Here is a 24948-nt window from a genome sequence, read left to right on the forward strand (position 1 = left end):
GACTGGTGGGTTTTTGGTGGAGGGATGATCCAGAAACTAAGTGTGCTAACTGACTTCTTCCTTTAGCCATAGAGAAGTTAGCTGTGCTTGTCTTGCAGAGCCCTAAACCTGGCTTTGGTAGGAGAAATGATTGGCCTTCTATTGCCAAGAGATCTGATTCTTACTGTTCCCAGTTACCTGGTTTCCAGTTCACACTGGATGCAGACCAGCGGCTCTCAATGCCTGTTGCTTGTGCCAAAGCTGGCTTTTAACAGTTCTTGTAAAGGAAGCTGACAGATTTTGTAATTTCCATAAAAAGGAAAGTCTGTGTTTTCTGGGTGGAACTTTCAGAGTAGGAATAACACTACCTTTTTTTGAGTTACTTGAAAAGAAGTAATTTCTTCATGGAACTGAATAACTTGTTTTCTTTGCCATTAATAGCAAGGGGTTTTTTGAGAAATGGTAACTTTTTAAAATGCTTGAGGCAGCATACAAGGGCTTGGACAGTTTATCTAAAGTGGCTTGAAGTGGACAGAGGTTATTAACTTTTTAAAGTTAACTTGTGAGAGGCTATATTACTATTAATAGTTACTTGTATAGAACAAGGTAGTTGCATACTTAGAAGAGATAGCAAACTATTCTAAATAAATAACCATTACCTAATTTGATGGATGTTAATGTTCAGTGTCAAAGATATTCTGCTGCAATTGAGAACTGAGACAACACTGCTTGTAATTTGAAAAAAAAAAAATCACAAGAGGATTTTTGTTTCAGAAGGGAATCACATGTGTTTATATCTACCAGAAGTATGAAAATCTACACATGTTGCTTTTCCCACAGCCTTCTCCTAGACAAACAGACAAGCTACAGACAGGATGGGTGGTCAGTGCAGTGGGTAAGAATTCAGATCATGGGCCACACTCAGAGGGTGGTGATCAGTGGCTTTTACTCAGGCTAGCAGTCTGTCACAAATGAGTGCCCAGGGAGCATCTTCAGAAATTATGTGGAGAACAGCATTGAAAGCAGCCTCACCAGGTTTATGGATGAGAATGCTGGTGGCAAGGTGGACATGTCAGAAGGGAGGGACATCTCACAGGGAGACCTAGACAGGCTGGAGAGCAGGAGAACAACAGCTGGATGAAGTTAAACAAGTGCAAGGTCCTGCACCTGGGGCAGCATAACCAAAGAGCCCAGAACAGGCCAGGACCTGTGCTTGGGAAGCAGAGTCACTGAAAGCGACCTGGGGGTCTTGGTGGATGAGAAGCTGCCCACGAGTCAGCAGTGTGTGGCTGCAGCAGATCAGATCCTGCGCTGCCTCTGCAGGGGCAATAGCAACGAGACCGAGATGTGATCATCCCACTCTACTTGGTACTCAGTCTGCACTTCAAGCAGTGTGTATAGTTGCAGCTCTCACAATTCAAGAAAGTTGTGGGCAGACTGCAGAGGGTCCAAAAAGGAGCCATGGAGATTATCAGAGGGGTGCAGGACATGCTCTGTGTGGGAGGAGTGACAGAGTTACCTCTTTTCTCCCTTGGTAAGAGAAGGCTTAGGGGGGCTTCATCACAATATTCCAGTACTTGAAGTGCAGCTGCCAAGTGGATGGAGTGTCTGTCTCCTCCACATGGAAAGGAGAAGGATTAACAAGTACAAGTTGCACCAAGAGATGTTTCATCTTGATACAAGAAGAGATTTTTTTGCAGTGAGAGCAATCAGTCAGTGGCACAGCTTCACCATGGATGTAGTGGAGTCACTGTTGCTGGAGATGTTCAAGATGCAGTTGGACAGAGTGCTAGGTAATCACATCTAGGCTCCCTTCCCCATGGAGGGCCGGAGCAGATGATCTTGTGAGGTCTCCAAACCAGGCCTAGTATATGGTTCTTCTGGTTAATAAGATTTGTTCTGCCTGAAGTCAGGTTTACTTTATCATTGCCGTCCAAATTGTTTCATAGTTCCTATATAAATTTGAAGAGCGGGTCAAATGCATTAGTTGCAAAGCTTTGGAAGCCTAGAAGGCTTAGTTTACACTATAAGGCAAATAGCAGGGAAGACTTGCTTAATTTCTAGCAGAAATAAGTTTAAAACATAATTTATATTTTTAATCACAAAAGTGTGGTGTTACCTGGTTTTGTTATCCAGTACAATCAGCCTAAAGGATTAATCTCCCAGACTTTTCATTTTCTAATTAAAAAGCATTTTAAAATCCATTTTGTTAGTCAAAATAATTACATTTTGTTAATGATTGTGACTTCATGTTTGCAGTGTTGCAATTCGTTGCTGTGTGGTAATAAAGTACTATTTTTGTTTCATGCAAAACAACTTTTGTTTGCAGTGTTCTAGCTGCCTTCTCTCCCAAGCCAGGAAGAGCAGCTGTGCATTGAGCTGAGCACAGGAAGTCACTAATCCCTTAAAAGTATGTTCTCTGCATAGTTTTTCAAAGGTTTCTAGTTTTTAAGGCAAATCTGAGATTGTAGATCTGGTGTGTATGGATACAGATTTGCTCTGGCATCATCCAGAACTGCGTGGCCATGCTCTGAGCAGTGCACTGTGGGAGCTACACACAGGGTACATTCTGCCTCTAAACAGGGCTTAGTGGAGCCTCACCAGTGTAACCAGCTTTGTTTTGGCTGGGAAGAGCAGGGCTGGCTTGCAAGTGGCCTGCAAAAGACTCTCCAGCCATCCTCTAAACAATATTTTAATGCAGTTGATTCTCCTAGCCCAGAAAGGGGTCTTATGTTCTAGTTGTCCAAAGCATTTTTAAAACTTATAATAGAATGAAGTGCTGGTTCTTATATTATAAACAAATGCCTCTTCTGTTAAAAGCAACTTACTGTAGTGAAATAACAAAAAAAAAAATAACAGGTATTAGAATTAATTGGACTAAACAAGTTATATTTTAAAATTGTTGGCTGAAAACAATCCAAAGTAAGGAAGAAAAGTTGAACTTAGGTATTTAGAGCTAAAAAGACAATTAACTAGGGGAAGAAAGAAATACATTGCTAGGACCACAAGATGGGAAGCAATAGAAATGGTTTTGGACCTCTCTATTCAGGAATGATTAATACACTGTCTTCATTGTTTTGAAGAAATGAGAAGAGAGTGCTGCTGTAAAAATCTTTACAGTTAGGCACCTGACAAAAAGATCACGATAAAAATTCTTTCTTGTTTTGTGTAATGAGTGATAATGATTTCCTGTGTATTTTCCTATTCTGCAATATTACTCTGATAATCAAAGAAATTTTGTAATATAAGTTACATCTCAAACTAACAAGCTGACTTTGTTTCCAATTTTCTACAAGCATGTGCTGATAGGTTTCAAAATCCATTTTAGCTGCAAAGTATAATGATTTGTAAAACTAATGAAGGCTAATGAGGGGAGCATGATTGCAGTTTTATATAATCCCTATAGTAGTCCCCCTTTTGTCCTATGTAAAGATAGTGATCTTTCACAGATTCCTGTGTATGAGAATTGCATATTCTCTGCAGAAGATGTTATGCTTCTGATTCTTGAAAGGATATTAGAATGTGTTCATTTTAGGAAGCACACAATATCTAGATCAGCCTTTACTCTGATTTTCCCAATCAATGCTCATGCACATAGTCAAATTGATTGGTATTGAACCACTGAAGCATGTAAGAATTTTGTAAATGTTTATATTTCCATGTAAAGTAAGACACTTTTTACTTTGAATTGACTCTGTAATTAGTGGAATTCCTCTTTAGTTGCAATGATTCATGCTCTTTATGTGCTAATTCACAAACTCATGATTGTCTTCATCAAAATCCTTCCAGTTTATATGTATTACTAGGCATTTTGTTTTATTTTGCTTTGCAGTTGATAGGAGCTATGAAGAATTACAGTGGCTGCTCTCAATGGTTCAAAATGATCCTGTACCCTACATAAGGTGAGTTAATAAAGAGACAGGTTTTTTTACTAATGCTGAGGCTATTAAGTAAATTCTTCACCTGGAATCACTAGAATAGATCAGATCCTTAAGTGCTTCTTCTCAAAACTGTTTTTCCTTCCTGTTATTTTACGTTAATTGAAATATGTTTAGATGTTTCAACAGTTCACATCTCAAAAATTAGTATATTCTGTTCTTATTCTGCATTATGTTATTTTTGTCTTTTTTGTTCTACCTTGTGGCAGAAGTCTGAAGTTAGAGATTCTTTCCTGATCATAAATAAAGAGTATAAATATGATGTTGCATATGGCAAAAAAGTTCTTCATGATATTTAGAAAAGACAGAGGCTGAGACATAGTGCACATAATGTTTGGACACCAAGGGGTGTAAAACAATTATCAGACTGTAGATGGGGTGAAAGGATCATGTGAAAATGTGGTGAAATTTCTAGTATTTCTTGTTTCAACTTCATTTTCACATGAGTGGTTGGGTATTTCAGCCAACCATGTCTATTACAAACCTGTGAACACCAAGGTTCATAATAATTGTTTTTTCCCAACACTTTATTGTTATTACTACCATTGAAATACTGAGTTTCAAAGTTAAATAATATTACTTTTACTCTCTCTTTATAGGTGATTTCTTAAAATACCATAGCTGCAAGGTTGTTCTGTTTCATTTCTGTCATTCTTGTTAATGGAAATAAATACAGGTTTAGCTTCAGTTTAAGAAGGAGATTAATTTTATTTGTATCCTTTTAAAGAGGAGTTTAAATTTTGAATTGAGTGCAATATTTTAGCCTCTTTTAAAAGAAAATGCAAAAAGAAAAAAGTATCTGCAAGAGTCTTCTGTTCCAAATGTGTCAGACTGCAAGATGAAAGCTGGCTATACAGAGGAAAATTGTTAAAATAATAAGTAATGAAACAAAGAATTCATTAAATGTTTTCAAGGCCAGGTTTGAAGAAACAAAAATATATCTCGTTTCAGCTCAGTCTGTAAATACTGTAAGCAGCATGGTAAGTTCAGGATCTTCAGAAACCAAAGCAACATAAGAGATGGCATTGTTTGTTTCCAGGAAAGCGTGCAAGTCACTGATTTTGGGCCTGGCATTTTGTATCAGTCATAAACATTTACACTAATTTAAAAACTCTTTGATATCAGTATGTAAGGAGTTTATTTGCCAGTGTTACATCTTCTTGGTAAACTTCCAAGTTAATGTGCAAAAAATGATCATGACTAAATAGAAGAGCTTAATAATGTAGCCTACAACTGTTAACAGTTATGTCTAAAAACATCCTGCTGCTTTGCACCTTATTTTATCTCTGAGTTATACTGCTGATGGTGAATGTGTGTCTAATGCTTATTGTGGACAGAAGGAAGAAGAAAGAAGGCATAAAACGTTGGTTAAAAATTTGGAAGTAATCCTGTAAGTTTAATAAGTTTGTAAGAATATTGGAAACTGAACAGACTTTGTATCCTTAGGGTTTTTCTTTTGGATTTAATAAAGATTATTTTTGTGCTTCTTTCAGGCATAAGATTTTGGATATGCTGACTAAGAATCCACCTTTCACCAAGAATATGGAGTCCCCTTTATGTAATGAAGCTTTGGTTGATCAGCTTTGGAAACTGATGAATTCCGGTTAGGGTTTTTGATTTGTTAGTGGTTTTGTTGTGTTAGAGTTTTATTGTGAGGTTTTTTGAAAGAAGTATTAAAAACTTGTTTCAGAATATGCCAAAAGCTCTCTTAGTTTCAGTAGTCAGAAATTGAAAATCCAGTCTCAGAAGCTGAATATCATCTATGTACTTCCAGAACACTCTTAGTGACATAGGCTACCAAACCTTGTTTTTAATTCTTCTGGTTACTGATGTAGTGTGCTTTGATGTCCTTCTGCACAGAATCATACTTGGAATGTTAAAAATTGTACAAAGCAAGTGTTTCCTCAGATAACAGTGTCTGTGTAACACTTAGAGTTTGCTTTACATTAGATGGTCTCTTTTTGTCCTCTTTCTAAACTCTCAGAGAATATGAGAGGACAGCATTGATACAGATAATTTAAATGAGATTTTTAGAAGTGCATTATAGACCTAAAACTCAGTTTGCCTTGTGAGATTACGAAAGATCCTAGTGAGAGAAGGGCCTGCATCTTTACCATTGACTGTTCTTCATTACTGAAGCAGTTTTATCCAGTCCTGACAAACTGCCCTTTAACATCTGGCACATTTCCACACAGATTACATATAAACATTTATGTAGCTTTTTTAGGTCATTGCAGGCTTTCTGTTCTCTGTGTGTCATTATATTCAGTGTTTAAAAGTTTACAGCTACACTCCAGGGGTTGAAGTGGAGAAACTACTAGTAGTTCAGTTTCATAGGAATTGCCAAGTGTCAGACACAGAAAATAAACAATTTTGATGTTCCCATCAGAGAATTTGTTTTTGCTTTTTCATGAGAGAAGAGTGTGTGCAGTGTTACAAGCATTACCTCTTTTTGCAAGTAACAAATAGGGTATACATGCTTATTAAGGTTCATGGGGCTTTAAGCACCTAAATTTCTATGCCTCAAGATGACATAATGTTTCAGTTAAATTTCTGTAAGGGATAACTGTGGCATTCCAGGGTGCCTTGAAAAAAATTGTTGAGATGTGACAAGCTAGCAGCCAGGTTTAAAGGTGCATGATTCTAGAATCATGAGTTGCTTTCATTTAGCATAAGCACATGTAATGGAGAACAGACTCTGATTGATATATGTAATGGGTTTTTTTCTGTGTAAATCTGAATTAAATTGATAATATCATAATAGTTCTACAATTAATATTTTTGAATGTGTCATTCTCTGGGGAGTATTTTAATATTAAAAATGTCCAGATTAGTATTCATGTTGCTTTCATTTGTAACTGGGTATGTGTAGCTGGTAATTTGTAAGGTAATTTGCCCTGGTAAGGGCAAGCTAAGCTTACTCCAAACACTATTTTGGCCCTATAAAACTACTATTTACAGGGATAGATCTTGTAATTTTATTTTGTGCTAAGTCTTGCACAGCCACATTAATATGGCAGTTGGCACATCTGTGTCGTGTTTACCAGATATAGTTCAATTCCTGCTAGGGAACAATATGTTCAATAAACTTGCAATCAGTCAAGAGCTGGGCTGAGTTAACACCAGAACTGCTGTATTTGCAGCACTGCACCAGATGTTAAATGTCTTTCTGTTGTGATTGGTGCCAAACGTGCTTAGACCATTTGTCTATGAAGATATTAAAGCAGTACACAGTTTGTAGTGAAAAATAATAAAAAATAAAGCATTGCTTTATGCAGTAAGAATACATACTTTGAGTATGAATACAAATTAAAGTATTGAGTATTCAGTGAAGCTCATGATGTAGTAATGATGTTAAAAAGCATGCTTGTGCATTTCTCTTATTAGTGCAGTTTCCAGAGAGTAAAAATCTTAGTCATGCTTAAAGCTCTTAATGTATTTTGTGGAATATCCAGAAATATTGGAAATAATATAATACAGTATAATAATATCCACAAATATTTGTGGATATTCCACGGATTTATGGAATATCTGCAAATCCATTGATACAGGAAGCCAGTTTGGTAACAGTCTTCTATTTAGTTGTCCAGTAAAAAAACTTAAAGAGTGCAGCTTGAAAAATGAAGGCATATGGGTGTGGTTATTTTTCTTCTATTTTTCATTATGTTATTATAGCATTTGCTTTTCCAGTCTTGGTCTACTAAACCTGTCTAACTTGGAACTCAGGAAACTTAAAGCCTTCCTTTAAAACAGGAAAGTTTACAAAGAAAGCAAGTAAGAGCTAATAAGAGGCAGGAATAATGAAGGAAGTGTATCTTAAGCACAGAAAATGCCGTACTCTGGTGGGCCTGGATTACTTAAACTGTTATATTTGTGGGAGAGGAGGTGATTTTATCTCTGTATTAACAATCTCTTTTGTATTTTAGGAACTTCACATGACTGGAGATTACGATGTGGTGCTGTGGACCTCTATTTCACACTCTTTGGCCTCAGCAGACCTTCCTGTTTACCATTACCAGAGCTTGGACTTGTTCTTAACCTGAAAGAAAAGAAGGCTGTACTCAATCCAACAATTATCCCTGAATCAGTTGCAAATAATCAGGAGCCTGTGATCAGTTCTAACAATCATGGGCAGTCAGTAGGATTTCAGAACACCGTAAGCACAAAACATCTGCATCCATCCTATTCAGCTGGCTCTGAGTTCTTGCATGGGTTGCTGATTTAATTTTGTATTGTGTTCAAGCCTCTCATGCTTTACCTAAGCTACCTTCTGACCTCATTGCTCTTTATTCTGTCCTCTTGAAAAGCTGGTGTATACCATGACTTTTTATACATTTTTTAACTGTTTTGCATTGCGTATGCAAGCTTTTTACTTGGTTTTTTTTTTCTAGTCTCATCATTTCTGTTCTTTATGAAACTTTATATATTGCTTATGAGATATGAAATGATTCACAGAAATGTTTGATGCTGTGATGAAAGCTTTTTTCATGAGACTGTTTCTGATAGGCAAGTTATCCAGTTTTCCAAAACAAAGCCTTTTATCAGTAAATCTATTGCATCTTAAAATATATGGATACTCCTCATTTTAAACAACTTTAAGTGATTTGAAAGTTGAAATTTTAACACATCTGCATTGAACTTTGGTATTGTGCTCTGAAGGATTTGTAACAACTTCTGAAGAATGGCATACATTCAGTTTGGTATCTTTCTGGATTTGGAGGCTTCAGTCCTAACACATATTCCATTGCATAGTTAGAAAATAAATTTGTATGAACTATTAAGGTCATACTTTCCTCAGGAATAACTGCCACTGCTGCAAGACCAAGTATTTTTTGTTGGACAAATTTAATTGTGAGGGGGGAAAAAATCAACAGACATGGAAATAATAAGTGAATTTTTTTTAAGTTTCAAAACCAGCATGTGATTAGCATGTTTGAAACTCTTTCCAACCTTTTGAATAGGATTGTTTACTCTTACTTTATAATAGTTAATGTCTAAATAGTTTTTATTGAAAAGTGTGCTGAGAGTACTAATTAACAGTACCCTGCGGGCCCTTTCCAGCAGGGGGAGAAAATGATGGTAGAGTCAGATATTGTTAGACTTGTCTTGCATATTTACAGAGCATGTTGTAAGTCCTAATTTGCTGCACCTAATCATTAGAATTAAATAGCAGGAGGCATTTTGTTGGCAGATTTTTAGGCTGCAGTTTAATGAACGCCCGAACTTTTTTTGCAACCAGACTACCAAAAGATTTCTTCTTCTTCTTTTCCTAAACTTTCCTGTCCCTTGTGCTAGCATAGTAGTGGTTGCTGCAACAGTGAGCTGGATCAGGGAGGATCTGGTTGAACAGTACCTTTTTATGAACAGATATTTGAGTTTCCTGAGCCAGTTTGTCACATAGTTGTAAAAATGCTTGTGGCACCCCAGGAGAGAACCGTGTATGGATGAGGCTGCTTCATTTAGCAGTGTACTGGCTTGCACTGGTGTGGAAATACAGCACTGGGATAAGCCTCAGTTTGTATTTCATCCCTTGTATCTTCTCCTGTTCCTCATCTTCATTTTCCTACCCCTTACCTTAAGGTTACCATTTTCACTGTAACTTCCCCAAAATTCGAGGAACTGATTTTCCAGTAGTGTAAAACAAAGACTGCCTCTTACATCAGACAAAGTTAATCCAGAAGTGTTTCACAATAGCAGTGCCTGGGACAAAGTAATAGACATGAAAAAGGGAAATGCATATTTGAGGGGAAATAAGAGTAAACAGGTGATAAAATTTATCAGATTAACTAGATTCTTTAAACTGGACATACACTGAGAGGATAAATGTGTTAAAATCAGTACTGATAGAGTAGTGCCACTGAAGCTGCTGAGGATGATTGAAGTTACCCACTTCATAAAATGGAGCTTGAAGTGTTCAGGGCAAGAGTTTTGGGGCTCGAGTGCACTTTGTAGGATAGAAGAAGAGCAGTTCAGGGGAGCAGTATATGCCCTTTAGAGTATATGGTATCTGTGCCTGTTATAGTTTTTAGTGAGCTTTTAATTATGTTTGCTTCTGTGGATGCTTTATTTTACCTTCTAAATGTAGTCTCTTGGATTTCTTGAAACACCTATCTCCTATTTTCATTACTATATGTGTAACTTAGGACTCTCCTATTTTTCTACTTCTTTGACCTTGCTCTTTTTATAATCTAAGCAGTAATTTACAAAACAGTTTTATTCTTTTTTAATAAATATTGTAGAAAAATAAAGAAAAAATTATAAGTACTCATGATTTGTACTAAGTAAAGTAAGCTTTAGCTGTTAAAACAAACTAAAAGAAGATTTAGCTAAATCCTATGTGTAGATCAGAGGCTATCACAGTTTTTCAGCTGAGATTTGTCCTGAGGAGAGTCCACAAGGCACAGATTTATAGACAGGCTATTCAGAGGCAGCAAATGTTGTTGCACACCAACAGTACCATGATTGTGGGAAGTGACAGAAAAGATGCCAATGCTAGATATGCAGAGGGAGCAGGGATAGAACTAAAGAGAAACTATGTTTGTAGGAGTGGTTGGCACAAATCCATACAGGGTTTTAGAAAATACTTCTTGCCAGAACTACAGAGAAAACTTTGTTCAAATCACCCACTTTACTCAGAAGATTTTTCAGGTATCAGGTCGCTTTCTCTGAAACATGGATCTTGCTATCTTCTAATTTTGGTCTTTTAATGCTGCTTCAGGAGGATGATCATCTTATTAAGGAAACAGCATCCAGCATTTCTGGTCATCAGCAGGGGGTGAAGAGGAAGGCTGATATGCCACTCGGGTCTCCATTGGAGCCAGGGCAAATACTAGAGAAGAATGAAGACAGTAAAGTCAAACTCAAAATCAGAGTAAGAAATGGAAATTCAACTTGCACAATGTGTAGGGTGTTCAGAATAACAGCAGTGGCGTCTGCTGGCTTCCCTTGAAGCTGTGTTGAAACAAAAGGCATGCTGTGTATATATGTACAGCAGTTGTTTTGCTTACTTTGGCAAAATCATTTCCTATCAGATTCTTTATTGGCTGGCAAGAGCTAAAGTTGACAGATAGTGCTCTTGTTCACACAGCTTCACAGTAAATTAGAAAGAAGGAAAGACACTGACCCTTTTTAATTTTACTGAATTTTTATTCTTTTGCAGTGGTAGATATCACTTCCTTTCCCTCTCACCCCCAGTTTACCTCAAAAATAAAATATATTAAATTCTGCTTAGTAATGTTTTTATGAATTATTAGCATCTGCTTATTTTTTTTCCTGATGTCTTAGTTCTCAAATTCTCAAGAGGAAGAGGAAATTGATATGGACACAGTTCATGACAGCCAAGCCTTCATTTACCATCATTTGAATATGCTGGAGAGACCATCCACACCAGGTATGAGTAACTTTATAGGCAAGGTGGTTGTATTTTTTTTAACTACTTCAGTTGTGAGGTGTTTTTTAATACTGCTTGTTTTCATACTTACAGTGTTGGTAAGTGTTAAATGTTACTGGAATTCCAGGAACTGCAGAAAGGGTGCATAAGAATATTTCTTTAGGTTTCAGTAGATGCACAGAGAAGTTTATACATATGTATTTTTACACATATCTAAGTAAGACAAGTATAAATCATGCTGATGAAAGTGAAAAGCTAAGGAATGAATAGAACAGCACCAAGTTTAATTAGAATCCCATAAGTATTTAGGTAAAACTTGTTTTGAAATTGGTGTCATTTAAAAAATTACAATTTTGAAGATTAAAAAAATAGAAAGAGTCCTCAGATAAAAAAACCTCTCAAAGATATTTAGAAGGGCTTTCCAAAGTTGAAAGGATTGCATCTGTGAGTGAAATTGTTTCATTTCAAGCCCTTACTTTCTTTAATTACTTCTCTTAGTATCTTTTTTTATACAATACTTGACAAAATTATTCTCAAGGCATAGTGTTTCTTAGAAACTTTAAAACAGGTTGAACTTCCACCTTCTTTGTTTCTCTGTCTGTAGCCAAAAAAATTGGTGGTTTGTCTCATTTTCTCAAAATGTTTTAACAATGTGTCTGAAGTTCAGTTCCAGAATGTGCCAGTGGAGCAAAGCTGAAGTCATGTGACAATGTACCAAGCATTTTGAGGGATCTTCCATACAGATTCAGAACAAGATTTTAAGGTTGCAGTACTGTATTGTGTAAAAGTGAAGTTTTTGTGTTTAGATTTCAGAGTAATTACCCTCTTGGTTGTTTTCTGTTTTTATCCAGTGACTGCCCTGTGTAAAACAGAACAGACCTTAGCAGCAGGATCTGGAGTGTTGGTTCCATCTTGAGTTGCCCTAGGTCCTGAGCTATGCTGACAGGTGACCTTACCTGCTTTCCCTGTGACCAGGCAGTTTAGTGGCCCCATTTAAGAGAAGGGCTGGTGGGAGCTGCTGCCCTGAGGATCCTGCTGAGGTTGGTGCCTTGGTGCCAGTGCTGCAGAAGCTGGAGGCTCATACCCCGTTATGAGCCTTGGACATAATGTTTTTCCTTCCTTGGCAGATGCTCTTGCCACTAAGGGAGTTTATTTCCTTCTTTTGATTTTTATTTTTTTTAATAAAAGGTTACTCCTGTCACTTCTCAGCTGAGAAATTAAGGTCATACAGGGACATTAAAACACAGGGAGGTCTAGTTTCTGGATTCCAGATGGCCTTCAGTTAATGACATGTGCCTACAGCCAACTCCACCAGGACAGCTTTGCTGTTAGGTATCTAGAGTAGCAAAACCCACAGCTTTTTTACTAACTTCAGCCGGGTAAAGGGGCAGGCTGCATATAGGTTACTCTCATGAACTTAGGAGCCTATATCTGCAAAGCTTTAGTTTAAACTTCTCAGAGCTGCTTTGAGTTTTGTTCTCAATGTTATCAACCATCACATTTTCTGTTGTGGCACAGAATAAAGCATCCAGGGGCATGCAAGTGCAAAGCTATCTGCTGAGGATTAGTATCTGTAACTCTTACATGATATTTTGGAACAAATTTTTCACTAGATTTTCACACTCTATGGAGTATAAAGTCATAAACAAAAGTCTGCCAAATCCATCACAGATGGGACTTGGGGGACCCTCTGTGCGCCAGGTCTGTGCTCCGGGACTGTTGTGGGTTGAGTTTGTGCTGGGGGTCAGGAAGGGTAAAGTCTGACCAAGAGTGGAGCAGTGGCCACTTAACTGGTGCTTTTATAGACCCCCTGCAGACACAAGCTACTTCAAGTCTCACTTGTGTCCTGAATGACCTTCTCACCTCTGTTGTTTAGACATTCAGCACACTCGGATGCATTTTTTTCATAGGTAATAATGAGACAAATGCCAGGTTTTGCACTAGAATTCATTTTAAATAGTAAGCCTTTGAAAAACATTATTTTGAAACACTTCAGATTATTTTATTCTTTTTATTTTTGTTTGTGTGGTTAGAAACAGTTCCACTTCACATATTTTTTGCTTCTAAAATTTCACCTGTTTCTTATTCATGGCATTTTTCTTAGAAGCAGAGATATATGCTTTACAGACTGAGTCTATAAAGCTAGTTCAATCTTTAGGAAATGGTATTCTGCTGAGAAGAAACAGATGGGGAAGAATAAAAGCATACATAAATAAAATTGTTCACACATAGGAGTGTTCTGTTTTACAAAGGAATCCCAGAGCCCGTGAGGTTTTACAGCAGTGATGGAGGATGGGTGCATTTCAGGGAGTGATTATTGTGAAACAGATTGACAGGAGGCTCTGAAATGGTCTCAGTGTCTTGTTAGTGAAGCTGCCTCAGTTCTGACTCCTTGGAAGGAGTGAGCTCTTAGTCCGCCCACAGTGCTCCTCCCCCAGCTGTGGGCTCTGTCCGCAGGTGTCACATGAGGTGTTAGGTCATCAGCTGAGCACAGCATGTGGAAAGCAGCTGCCAGGAGGAAGTTCACGTTGGGTTCTGTAGTATCTGTGGTTTTTTGCTGGATTGTTGTGTTGTTGTTTTTTTCCCATTTCCCAGACCACCCCAAATGATCATTTGGATTTATTTGGTCAAGTTGATGTAACCCCCCTAACACCAGGAAAATATTTTCCTTTAAAAGTCGGGGGTGGGGGAGTGAGGGTGAGAATGTTTTTGCATGGTTCTGCCCATGGATGTGAAAAGTTAAGGCTGAGACAATAACAAAAAGTTTTCTAATACAACGCGTGCTGGATTACAGGTTTCAGTGTTACAATTACAACACCTGTCCAGTTCATACAGAAAATAATTGGTTTAAATCCTCCTAAAGCATCCTAACTATGATAGTAAAACTGTGGACTCTGGCAGTTATAGGGGAATCTAATAATTTTATCAAGAAACTATTAAAACAAACAAAACATTAGTTGTGAATTGTTTAAAGAATGCTGTTGTGATGATTACTCATCTGCCCTTAGGGCTGGAAACTTGGTAGCCTCCTTTGGACCTCCAAGGCTGTGCAAGGTTACATTTCTAATGTGAGAACAGATTTTATTTGCTATTAATCATCAAGAATATTAGGAACACTCCCTTCACTTAAGATAAAAGACTTTCAAGATGAGATTTTCTGTAAGCAACAGATTTGATCTCTCAGGCTGCAAGGTGACTTGTCTTGCTTTGTTGAATTCAGTGAAATCAGATAAAGGTACACTTCTTTAATATTTCACTCATCTGAAAGTACAGTATGTCAGAAGTAACCTTTAAAAGGTTCTGCTGTATCTGTCAGTGGTTATTGATTGGCCTGGTCTTTTCTGCTTCCAAAATAAATGCCTGGCTGTAGGCTGGATGATCTGCCAGTGACATGTCATTATAGCTCATCACTGATGAACACTTAAATGAACTTTTTCCAACTAGTTTTGATGGTTTGAAAGTTGATAAAAAGCAGCATCCAATTCTCTATTTCTGCAAAGGAAAGAAAAATAAGATACAGTGATGTTGTCTTAGTGCACTGGCATTCTTTTTCTGATGACACTCAGGGGCAGTGAGCTTTGAGGACATCCTGAGCATTCAGACTCAGATCAAACAGATTCCTTGGCCATTCTGTTAAATCTTTTGCAGTTTTCTGGGACAGTCAAATTGGAAATTGGTGCTGCGGACTTTGTGGTTGCTCTGTTTACTGTGTAGATGAAACTTTGGAGGTCTATACCACAGTCATAATGTTGATCAGATAGTGGTCTTGTTTATCACAGTTGCTGCACTTTCAGGCAATTATAGTTTATCTGGATTGACTTTTTTCTGAAACATTTTGAAACTGGACATGCTGCATATGCTGCAGTAAAGTGTAAACTACTGTAGTTATTATGTTTAAACAGTACTTTTACAGCAGCAGATCCAAGCCTGGGGTGCAAATCACTGCACCTGGAGTTTGGATGCAGGAGTAAATAGGAATTCAGTCTAAACTGAGTGAGAAGCCCAGTCCTCTGCAGTTAGCTGAGAGTGCACCAGTACCTCAGAGTCCACCCTTTAGTGGCTCTCTGCCAAAAAGTGCTCTGAAAACATCAGCACACAGACAAATACATAAATGAACACTTCTTGGATTCGAGGGCACCATGATGGCGTTTTGCTTTACATTCTAAGGAGGTAAATGTTGTTACAACTGTTCTGATAGAATACCTTTTCATAACATATAGTATTAATACAGTATCTGTTACACTTTATTACTCAAGATACAATGTTTCCAAAATGGTACCTCATAGGCTTTGAGGTTTTAGATAAATTTGTCTCACTAAAGTAGTATGTGGTTGATAGTACACTTCACAAGGAATGGTGTTTTCCAGTGATTTACTCTAAAACAAGCAGCTTTAATAGAAACAAACCCTGCAGATAGTGACAACAGAAATGAGAATTGCATCAGTATGTGGCTGCAGTGTGACAACTCCATGATTTAATAAAAAAATCATAATACTGTAGCTGTGTCTCTGAGAAAACAACTAATCACTCTCAAAGCTAGTGGATGAGTAAGGCTAGCAGGTTTTCAAGTGAACTACCTGAAACTGAACACAAAGTATTCTGAATTGGCTTCCTGATTTAGATGTTCTTTCTTTCAAAACCAGGGATTTCACTAGAAAGTTCCAGAATACTAAAATAAATGTAGTAAAAGTAACACCACATTTAAGATATTATTTTAGTCTAAGGCAATATAGTTGTTAAATGAAAGTCAGATGAGAAAAGCAAACTTTTTACCAGTAACAACTGCATTTTAGTTAAAACACCAACTTGTCTATACAATACTTTAGTTTTACCTGTGTTATAGGTATAAGAAATTGTCTATCTGGTTTTAAATCCCACTAAAAAATTGAAGTCAAATGAATCTGTAAATTTTAACTAGTTAAAATGTTTATGTTGGTTCCAAATTAACTGATTTGTTTACCATATCTTCAGAAAACCTTTGGCTGGTTTTGTTTTTTTAAGTAGACCTTTGGTTTTCACCCTCAAACTTTAATTTTTGTCCCATGGACCTTAAAAGAGCACTTTTCTAGAGAGAAAATTGATAACCCTTTTCAGAGATGTATAATTTGAAAATTCTGGTCCTTTAGACTAATTACAGGACATGGCATTCTGGAAACCTGAAATCATTTATGCTTGGTAACTTTTTCTATGTACTTTGTTGGTGGTTCAACAGATGCATAAACACAGCATTAAATTAAAAAATAGTGTGTCTTGGATGTTTCCAGAGTAACACTAAAAAGAAAAGAAGAAATAAGGAAAAACAGGGTCATTTTGAAACTGTTTTTATGGTATTTTCCATTTTCTGAATGTTTTCTCTTTAGAGAAAATGCTAGTCAGAGATGCACGTCAGCTGCTCTGCGAAGAGAGTGCATTACCTTTCTCATTGGTGAGCTTTCTTTGGCTTCTGAGGGAGACACATGAAGTGTTTCTGCACTTGTATCAACCTCCCCCTCTTCCCAGAGCCTGTCCTTGTCAGGTGCTGCAGCATCAGCCTGTCCTCAGGACCATGGGCTTCAGACTTTGCTATGATTTGTGAACTTGTCTTCTCCCTCTCTGATGTTTCAGTAAATTAGGGTGCAAATGGGATAATTTCAAACAAGTGTCAAGTTGTAAAAATCCTGTATCAGCCAGCTGTTTTACGTTTATTGGCCATGCAAAGAAACAGAGGCTGTAAGTTTGTGGCATCCCACTCTCTTCACACAAAATCAGAAGCATAGGAGGGACCATATGAAACATCTCACAAAAGCCTTTTGGCATGTTAAAGTCTCAAGTTACAGGTTTTCATACTGTAAAAATTCAAAAACAAAATACGGGAAAAAATAGGTGAAACACTCTACCCAACAATATAGTTCAATGCTAATGCATCAATGAGAACTAAAACTTAAGTGAACAGGGTGTTAGAATTATCTGACAGCAATTTGTATTATGACAGCAAATGTTACTTTAAAGCTTATCAGGATCCAAATCCCTTTTATTTACAAGATCTGTGTTTTCATATTTTATTCTCTCTCACAACATCTACAGCATTTGTATTTGTCCCTGGTGCAAATGGTACACAAATATTCTGACCTTTCCCCCATAGGATCATAATCCTGTCTAATTTTAAGCACCTACCCAGCTAGCTGGAACACCACAAACCCAACAATTACATTGGCCTCTCCACATCCTAAACAGGAGGAGATCCATGTGGACAGACACATGTATGTGCATTTTCTTCCAAGGAATGCTACTAACCACTTCAGAAGGAGCTCCTGGGCTCGCCCTCCACTCCACTTATTTTGTGTTTGTGTGTTTTGTGAAACACGGGTTTCAGTCGTGCCCTCTGTGCCAGGAAGAAGTGGGTTCCCTGAAGGAAGAGGGAGTGCTCTGTGCCTCTTTGCATCAGTCCTTCTTCCCCTGTTGATAAAAGGATGATTATACTTCCCTGTGAGGCAATTTCTATTTAGTCTTATTTTCCTTAACTACACTTGTCATGTTCCTGGCATAGGCTTTAAGTAGGAAGAAAATGGAGATCTGTAACATTTTTGATAGAGCTTTTATAGGTCTGTCCATTTTGGCACACAACTGAGTTTGGTAGTTTGTGACCAGTCTTTTGGAGCTATCATCCAGGATTGATATATTTGATTCTTGGTTTCAAAGCACTCTTTAACAGTAGGAGGAAATTTTCTGGATAGCTTTTATTTTTGCATTTAAAAACCCAAAAGACTAGTGTCACTGTTGTGGCTCTTGGAAGAAATGGTGTGTGTACTCCTGTTGCTGGCTCAGTAGAAGCAGATTTTTGTAATATCATTCTTTCATTTCTTACTGACGTCTTTTCCATATTACCAATGTTTACTGTTTCCCTAAGTGTCAGTAGCCCTTGAGTTGCAGTTGGATCTCATTTCTCCCTTTCCTGAAGATCTTCTTGCCTCTCTAGGTGGTCACCACCACCCTTTGGTCCTGGTAGTTTCAACTACTGTTGTATTTGCTCCCTAACTTACCCAGTCACTGGTGTTGAAATGCTTTAACAAACAGATCTCTTGAATAACACACCTAAAATAAGTAATGAGGTGATAATACAGTGTTGCCTTAGAGAGCTGGTAGTTCAGTAAACTGCAGGAAATTAGCACAAGTGTTAGGTCATGTAACAGAGTCAGGAAAGTCTGTTTGGTTGCATCCTCCATCTTCACTTGACACTACTGCTACATCATCCCTGCAGACTTTAACCAGTGTTTTTATACCAGTTCTGGTTAAATTTTTTTAAGTTCAGAGGCCTAGCTTCAGTTTGAGGTTGTTACAAATGTAGTGTCTAGACTTACAGGTTTAGTTTCCATACAAAAATAACTCCACAATTTGGAATTAATGGAGCTGAGAAGTTTTAAGAGTTTGTGTCATGTTGTGTGGGTTTTTTCTTCTATTTGAAGTTGGTTTGATTTTGTCATGTGTATATTAATGTATCATGTGCCTGTAGCTTGAGAACACATGAGAATGTCTTCAGGACTTTAGGTCATCTTTTGTACATTTTCCATACAACCAACCAGTGGTCTTCAGACTTTTTGCTAAGACCTTTATTTCTGTGTTTCTGGGAGCTCTGTTTGTGTCACTGCCACAGTTCACCTGTAACTACTGCAGCTTATTTTAACAGCATCAAATACTGCCTGCTTTGGCTTTCTGAGATACAGCCTCCACCCTTTCCTTTTCTAATGCCCTGAGCCAGATATACTCCTTTTTTCACCATTGTGTCATCTGTTTAATGGCTGGTTTTGTATTCTTGCAGCTGCTAAATAAAGTTGTCTAAACAGTGGATGTTTAGAGGAAGGAGCTCAGGTTATGGGGATAGGTTTAGATATGGGAGGAATTCCTTTTAAAAATAGAATTTGAAATAGTTACATAGTAAAGCAGTCTTGTACCTTTTTCTATCAAATGCAGTATACTTGCACACTTGTCTTCATTGTTGAGAATAGCACCAGACAATGTAAAAAATGGTAGTAGGTATGCATTAAAGTCAGAAGGAGGAAATTGAAATTGGTGTGCATCTCCTCTACCTGCCATAAAATACATAAAAAAGTAAAGTTGTGAGTTCCAACAATAAATTTTTGCATTGGTAACATGAGCTTACTGCTGCTTAGTTCTGATTAAATAAAATTTAAAGCCTTTTAAAATAGCTTTATATTAGAGATATATATTTCAAGTTTATACAAAACTATTGTACTTCAAACTAGCCTCCTTCATAACCTCAACAGAATTTTATATTGCACCATATTCCTCTCTTGTGGTTAAGACCAAACATATTTCTAGAAAGACATCATTTTGCTGCTTAAGACTTCAAGCAGTAGAAATTCCACCATGTCCTGTAGTAAGTTATTGACTATCATCACTGAAAAAAAAGAAAAATTCTGGTTTTATTCTGACTTCTAAACACTTCATATAGATGTAGATTTTGTTTTTCCCAGACATATTTATAACAAACAAAATCCAGAACAGCTGTACATATATGTAGGCATATATATAGGAAAACCTAGAGTTTTTCCTATATATATGCATGATTGAATCAGTCTTCAGTCTTTCAGGTGAGGCTAGAAAGATTGCATGGAAATTGTTCTCAATACTTGCTTGTCATAGTACAGGGAGCTGTCTCTTTAGACTTCCAGGAATCATTACCACAGACAAATCATTCTTGCCTTTAGAGTTACACAACCAACCAACAAAAAGATGTACTGGGAAATAAATGTGTTTTCAAATATACAGAAAAAGATAATTGCACAGGAACATCAAATAGCATCATTTCTTGTTATTTAATTTGGATATTTTCACCAAAAACTGGATGAGAGAAAGCCCCATATTTAATGTAGTAATGAAGAAAATCTGTTGTAAGTAATACTCAGAGGATTAGTTGCCTTCAAAAATCTGCTGGTGCTTTTCTTCATTTATGGAGTTGTTAAAGCATCCTTGCAATGTGAGTGATTTGATTCAATTTCTGACTAAAGGAATCTGAGTATTCCTACCTTCCAAGTGTTTCCACTCTTCCACAAAGGTATCCTTGGAGTAATGCCCTGTAATCTATACTATTGGAGCTATTGCAGTCTGTCTGACATAATGAAATATTAAATTAGCCAAAGAGAGAATAAAAAAGTCATTCCTGAATTGAGATGTCATGGATCTTATCTCCTTCCTCAGGTTCAGATACCAGCCTTGCTCAGTATATAACTAGTTCTAGTGTACTTGTGAAATATATAGTGATAAAGATGGTATCATTATCTTTATTGGGATTTGGTTGTGTTTAAGAAAAAAAAAACCTTGTATAATCTTTGAAATAAGCTAAATTGGTTGCAAGAGGCAATTTTTAGAAAAATCAATTTAGTTTTCCACTATGAAAAGGTTTGTATGTTCTTGCAGGGAGCTTTATCTCCCAGTTAAAAAGAGTTCACATCCCAAAAATGCACTTTATTATGCCAGTCTTAGCACTTTATATGAGAATTTTCACAAGCAGTTATATTTGCATTATTCAGTGGCTTTCCTACTCTATTTAGAAATGAATTTCAGGAAGCTAGTATGACTTAGAGTTTCTTAGAGCTCTTTACAGTTCCCAATTGTCTGGGACACTTTTATACTATTGAGGAAGGAAAAAAATTGTCAGTAAAAATCTCTAAAAATTGTCAGTAGTGTGAGAACTTGAATGGCATGTTCAGAACCTTCTCTGAAGCTAAATGGTACAAGCATTGTAACAGATTCCATGGTTTTATGTATAAATGATAATGTAGGTTTTATCTAATGTTTCAGAATTCCTTATGTTTGGAAACAATGCAGGTTAAACATTTGCTAATCCCACTGTATCCATTCTTTTAGGTAAGGAACAATCTTCGGGGGAGATAAACATGCACCCTGTCTCAGCAGCTCCACTCTCTGTGTTCAGCAAAGAATCCAACTCCTCAAAACACAGCGACCACCATCACCATCACCACCATGAGCACAAGAAAAAGAAGAAGAAACACAAGCATAAGCATAAACATAAACATAAACATGATACTAAAGAAAAGGAAAAGGATCCTTTTGTTTTCTCTAACAGTCCAGCCAGTGCACGATCAATCCGTTCCCCATCACTTTCAGACTGATACCGATGGCTTCTCTGGAGTTCAACTTGAAATACTCTTGGAGTGGTTAGAAGGATGTACATAACTATAGCTTCTATCTTTTTTTATGGAACTAAGAACATGTGAATTGTCTTACCAATTCAGAAGCTCTGCCACCTTTGAAGCCTTCTTTTTGCATGTGTGGTTGTTGAAATCTGATTCAAAAAATATGGTTTATGATTCTGACTCATTTTGTACTTCACTGTTCTCCACACCTCCCACTCTTTTTTCCATTTTAAACAAAGAAAACAGCCCTTTATGTAAGGGCCCCATGTCCACTGGCAACCCCCTGCACATCACGCTTACCATGTGTATTGCCAGAATCAATTATGGTTTAATCCTTTGAAGAATGTTAGAAGCAGAGTATGTTTTGAGCAGAAGCCAATTGCCAAGCCTTTGGTGACAGACTGTTTCCAGAGCAGTATTGTATAACTAAGTGTAGGTCTCCTCAAAAGACAGGGACTTTCTTTAGTCTTCAGCTGACCTGTTTCTTGCTTTAACCATTGCAATGTAATGTCAGACTTCTAAAAGAACAACAGTATGTAGAACATTTGCATTTGTCTGATACTAAAACTCATGAAAAATTTCAGGCTGCTTTTAAGCTGGTGGTATTTATTATGGATATGAGCCTTTTAATATGATTAAATTCTGCAGTTGTTTTTGGAATTTTAGCAAAATGCATAATGCATGTTTTGTCCTGTAATTAGGCTTTTAAAAATCCAATAAAGTTTGCGAATTATTTTGACAAAGGCAGGATATTTTTTCTTTAAGCTTACATTGGAATATGTTTTTGAAAGATGCTTGCTAAAATTTTAAAAATTCTGAAAAGTTTAAAAATTAAAATATTGAAAAATACATATTTCTTCCTCCTGACGGGTGGTTTGTTCGAAAGCAAGATCAGCTCAGGAATCCATAGGAGAAATATGTCAGATTTAACTAGGTCTGGGAATTGAAATGATGGATGCATTTAAATTTCTTTAGCTGTGTTTTATGCAGTGTACTGTTTACACCTAGGAAGTGTTTTATTTAAAAACTTAATTTAAAAAAAAGTTTTAATAATAGAGATAAATAATCTCTGCTACTTTTTATCTCTTCTCTTTATATGTGTAGAGGCAGTGTTTTATTTCCATGTACTGGTTAGCTTCTGTTGCCCAGAGTTCACATAGCATTCTATAAGACGATTATATTTTGGGTTAAATATTTTTTTATCAATTTTCACAAATTTTCATGAGAGACTGATTCTCCTTCTTAGAGAAGGAGAGAAAGTTCAAGAGGGACCTAATAAGACTTTTTAAAGCCATATTCTGTTTCATGAAAGTTAATAAATACTTTTGTATTCTATACCTGCTGGTGAATCCTGTAGTTCTTGGAATAAAAAGTTATCTGTAGGCTAGAAAGATGATAGGCTCAGGTACTTTGTAATATGCACATACTTACTTTGTTATTCAAACACCACATCCTTTTAATAGCGCACAGATAGTTGTGCTAATCGTTGCTTTTGGAACCCATTTGGGCTGGATTCAGACACAACAGGCCTGGGAAGCCCTGCAGCCTCTCCTGATCTGCTTTGCCAGGTCAGGGGAAGCTCTCCTGGGTTTCCTTTTAGCAGTAACTGCGAGCTCCTGGAGCTTAGGTGAGCTAAAGGTGCCAGAGGAGCACCTAAGCATGGGTTGGATGAGGTGCTGGGCGTGTTTTGGGTACTGACCATGTGCGCAGCTCAGCTCAGCTCAGCACTCCTTGTGAGACAGCGAGTCATAGCTCAATGGAAATATTCTGAGGTGTTTTTCCCTTGGCTAAGCAGTGATGTAACAGTGCCAGGGGTGTTTGTGGGAGACCTGGGCTAATAAGCAATGAAAGCTGGCATTGTTTGGGAGATTGAAGGCAGATGCATTTATGTTTTAAAAATGAGGTCATGGATAATTTATATTGGTGTAGTTTCTACTTTCAGAGATGTGGATTTACACTCTTAGGCTGAGAGGAAAAGTATTGTTCAGTGATACAGGCACAGAACTGAGGCAGAGCTGTAGCACAGGAATTCTGCCATCAGAGGTTTTGCTGTATGACTAATTGAACTATTAAATACATGCTGAGACAATATGGTGAAGATACTGCCAACAGAAAATTGGAAGGTAAGGGAGGGAGGGGGAGAATCTAAAAAAACTTTTTCTAATGCAGTTTCTGAGGTTACATCATGTTCCCGGTTCAGAATATCCATTAGTGTATTTGATGGAATACAAAGTTTGAGGTCTCCAGGTGGTGCAACATGGACAGGCTGTGTTCACAAACTGGTAAGTGTGCTCAGAAATCAGAATAATTTGGCAGATTGCACAGGTGATTCAAACAAAGCAAACTGGAATTCAGAAGGAATGAATGTGAAATACTGAACTCCAGGGAAAAGGAAGTGCATGAAAGCAAGCCATTCTCCCCATCTAGTATGCTGCAGTGAAAAAAAGCATCTGCTTGCACAGAGGTGAGCAGTTTGATACTATTGCAAAAGTAAAAGTTACTTAAGGATTAACAGGAGTTTTTCAATATAACATCTGAAAGTAATTGTTCTATTGAGTGCCAGTGATTTGGGGCAAAATATTTTAAGAAGTGGGCAGATGGAAACAAGACTGCATATAAGAAAATACATAAACAGAACTGAGTATTCCTGTCTAGAACAAATTAGGTCTGAGGGGGGAACTCGCCCTTCACATACCTAAAATACTGCTACAGCAAAAAGTGTTTATCAGTTGTTATATTTCCCTTGGGATGGGAGGTATTACCTTTATTCACAAGAAAAAATATTTTTGTTGAATATTAAGATAAAAAGCATTCCAGCAGGCACCCAATGATGAGGTGAAAACTCATTTCTTGTAGGCTTTAAAGCAGCAGATTGGCAAATGTCTGGAGGGGATGTTTATGGGATGCTGCACCCTGCTGCAGTGCAGGGACCTCACTGCTATGGTTGTTTTTGTGGTTTCTTTAATCTTCCATTTTTGTCAGTGAAGTTCTTGTAGTGCCTCCCTGGATGTGACCAACACTTGCAGAAGGTTTAGGAAACTGAGATCTTTGCTCTCACCAATTGTGTTTTAGGTTGAGTTTTTCTTCTGCTGGAAACCTGATGACTATTTCCAAGTTATAACCTGACATTGATTCAAGTTAAAATTTGATATTTGGACAGTGGATTAATCTCTCTGTTCTCTCCACCTTCAAACCTCATAGGTTACCTGTAACCCATGCAATTGCTTTTGATCTGATTTTTAGTTAAAACTCCTGCTTTATAGTGCACTCTTCTTAGAACAAAAGTAAAAATATTTTATTTGAGTCGGGTGTTACCCAAATACTGCAAGAATGCACATTATACATGTAAGTAGAAATTAATGTGTTGTTGAAAATAGGCAAAATAAACTGGAGAATTTATTTCTGTATAACAGCTTTTAACATCAATTTCTTTATTTTGTTTATTTTGTAATATAAACTTTAGAACCCACATAAGTGTAGGGCAAAT

At 37.1% G+C, this 24948-nt stretch overlaps 1 protein-coding gene across 3 annotated transcripts in view; it reads left to right on the forward strand.

Annotated features, from left to right (window-relative positions):
• The window catches only part of TAF2 (TATA-box binding protein associated factor 2), a 61205-nt gene extending 38409 nt beyond the window's left edge, over positions 1-22796 (forward strand). For 2 of the 3 annotated variants that reach the window (XM_014263956.3, XM_026799502.2), the window contains exons 21-26: positions 3812-3881; positions 5411-5520; positions 7844-8073; positions 10636-10788; positions 11202-11307; positions 21172-22796. In XM_014263956.3, coding sequence (XP_014119431.2) covers positions 3812-3881; positions 5411-5520; positions 7844-8073; positions 10636-10788; positions 11202-11307; positions 21172-21437 — 935 coding nt within the window. In that variant the 3' untranslated portion in view covers positions 21438-22796. The remainder of the gene's footprint in view (positions 1-3811; positions 3882-5410; positions 5521-7843; positions 8074-10635; positions 10789-11201; positions 11308-21171) is intronic. The other variant, XM_014263960.3, reaches the window with a different exon arrangement.
• The last annotated feature ends 2152 nt before the right edge of the window (positions 22797-24948 follow it).

The sequence above is a fragment of the Zonotrichia albicollis genome, chromosome 1, assembly GCF_047830755.1.
Source record: "Zonotrichia albicollis isolate bZonAlb1 chromosome 1, bZonAlb1.hap1, whole genome shotgun sequence".
NCBI classification, from domain to species: domain Eukaryota; kingdom Metazoa; phylum Chordata; class Aves; order Passeriformes; family Passerellidae; genus Zonotrichia; species Zonotrichia albicollis.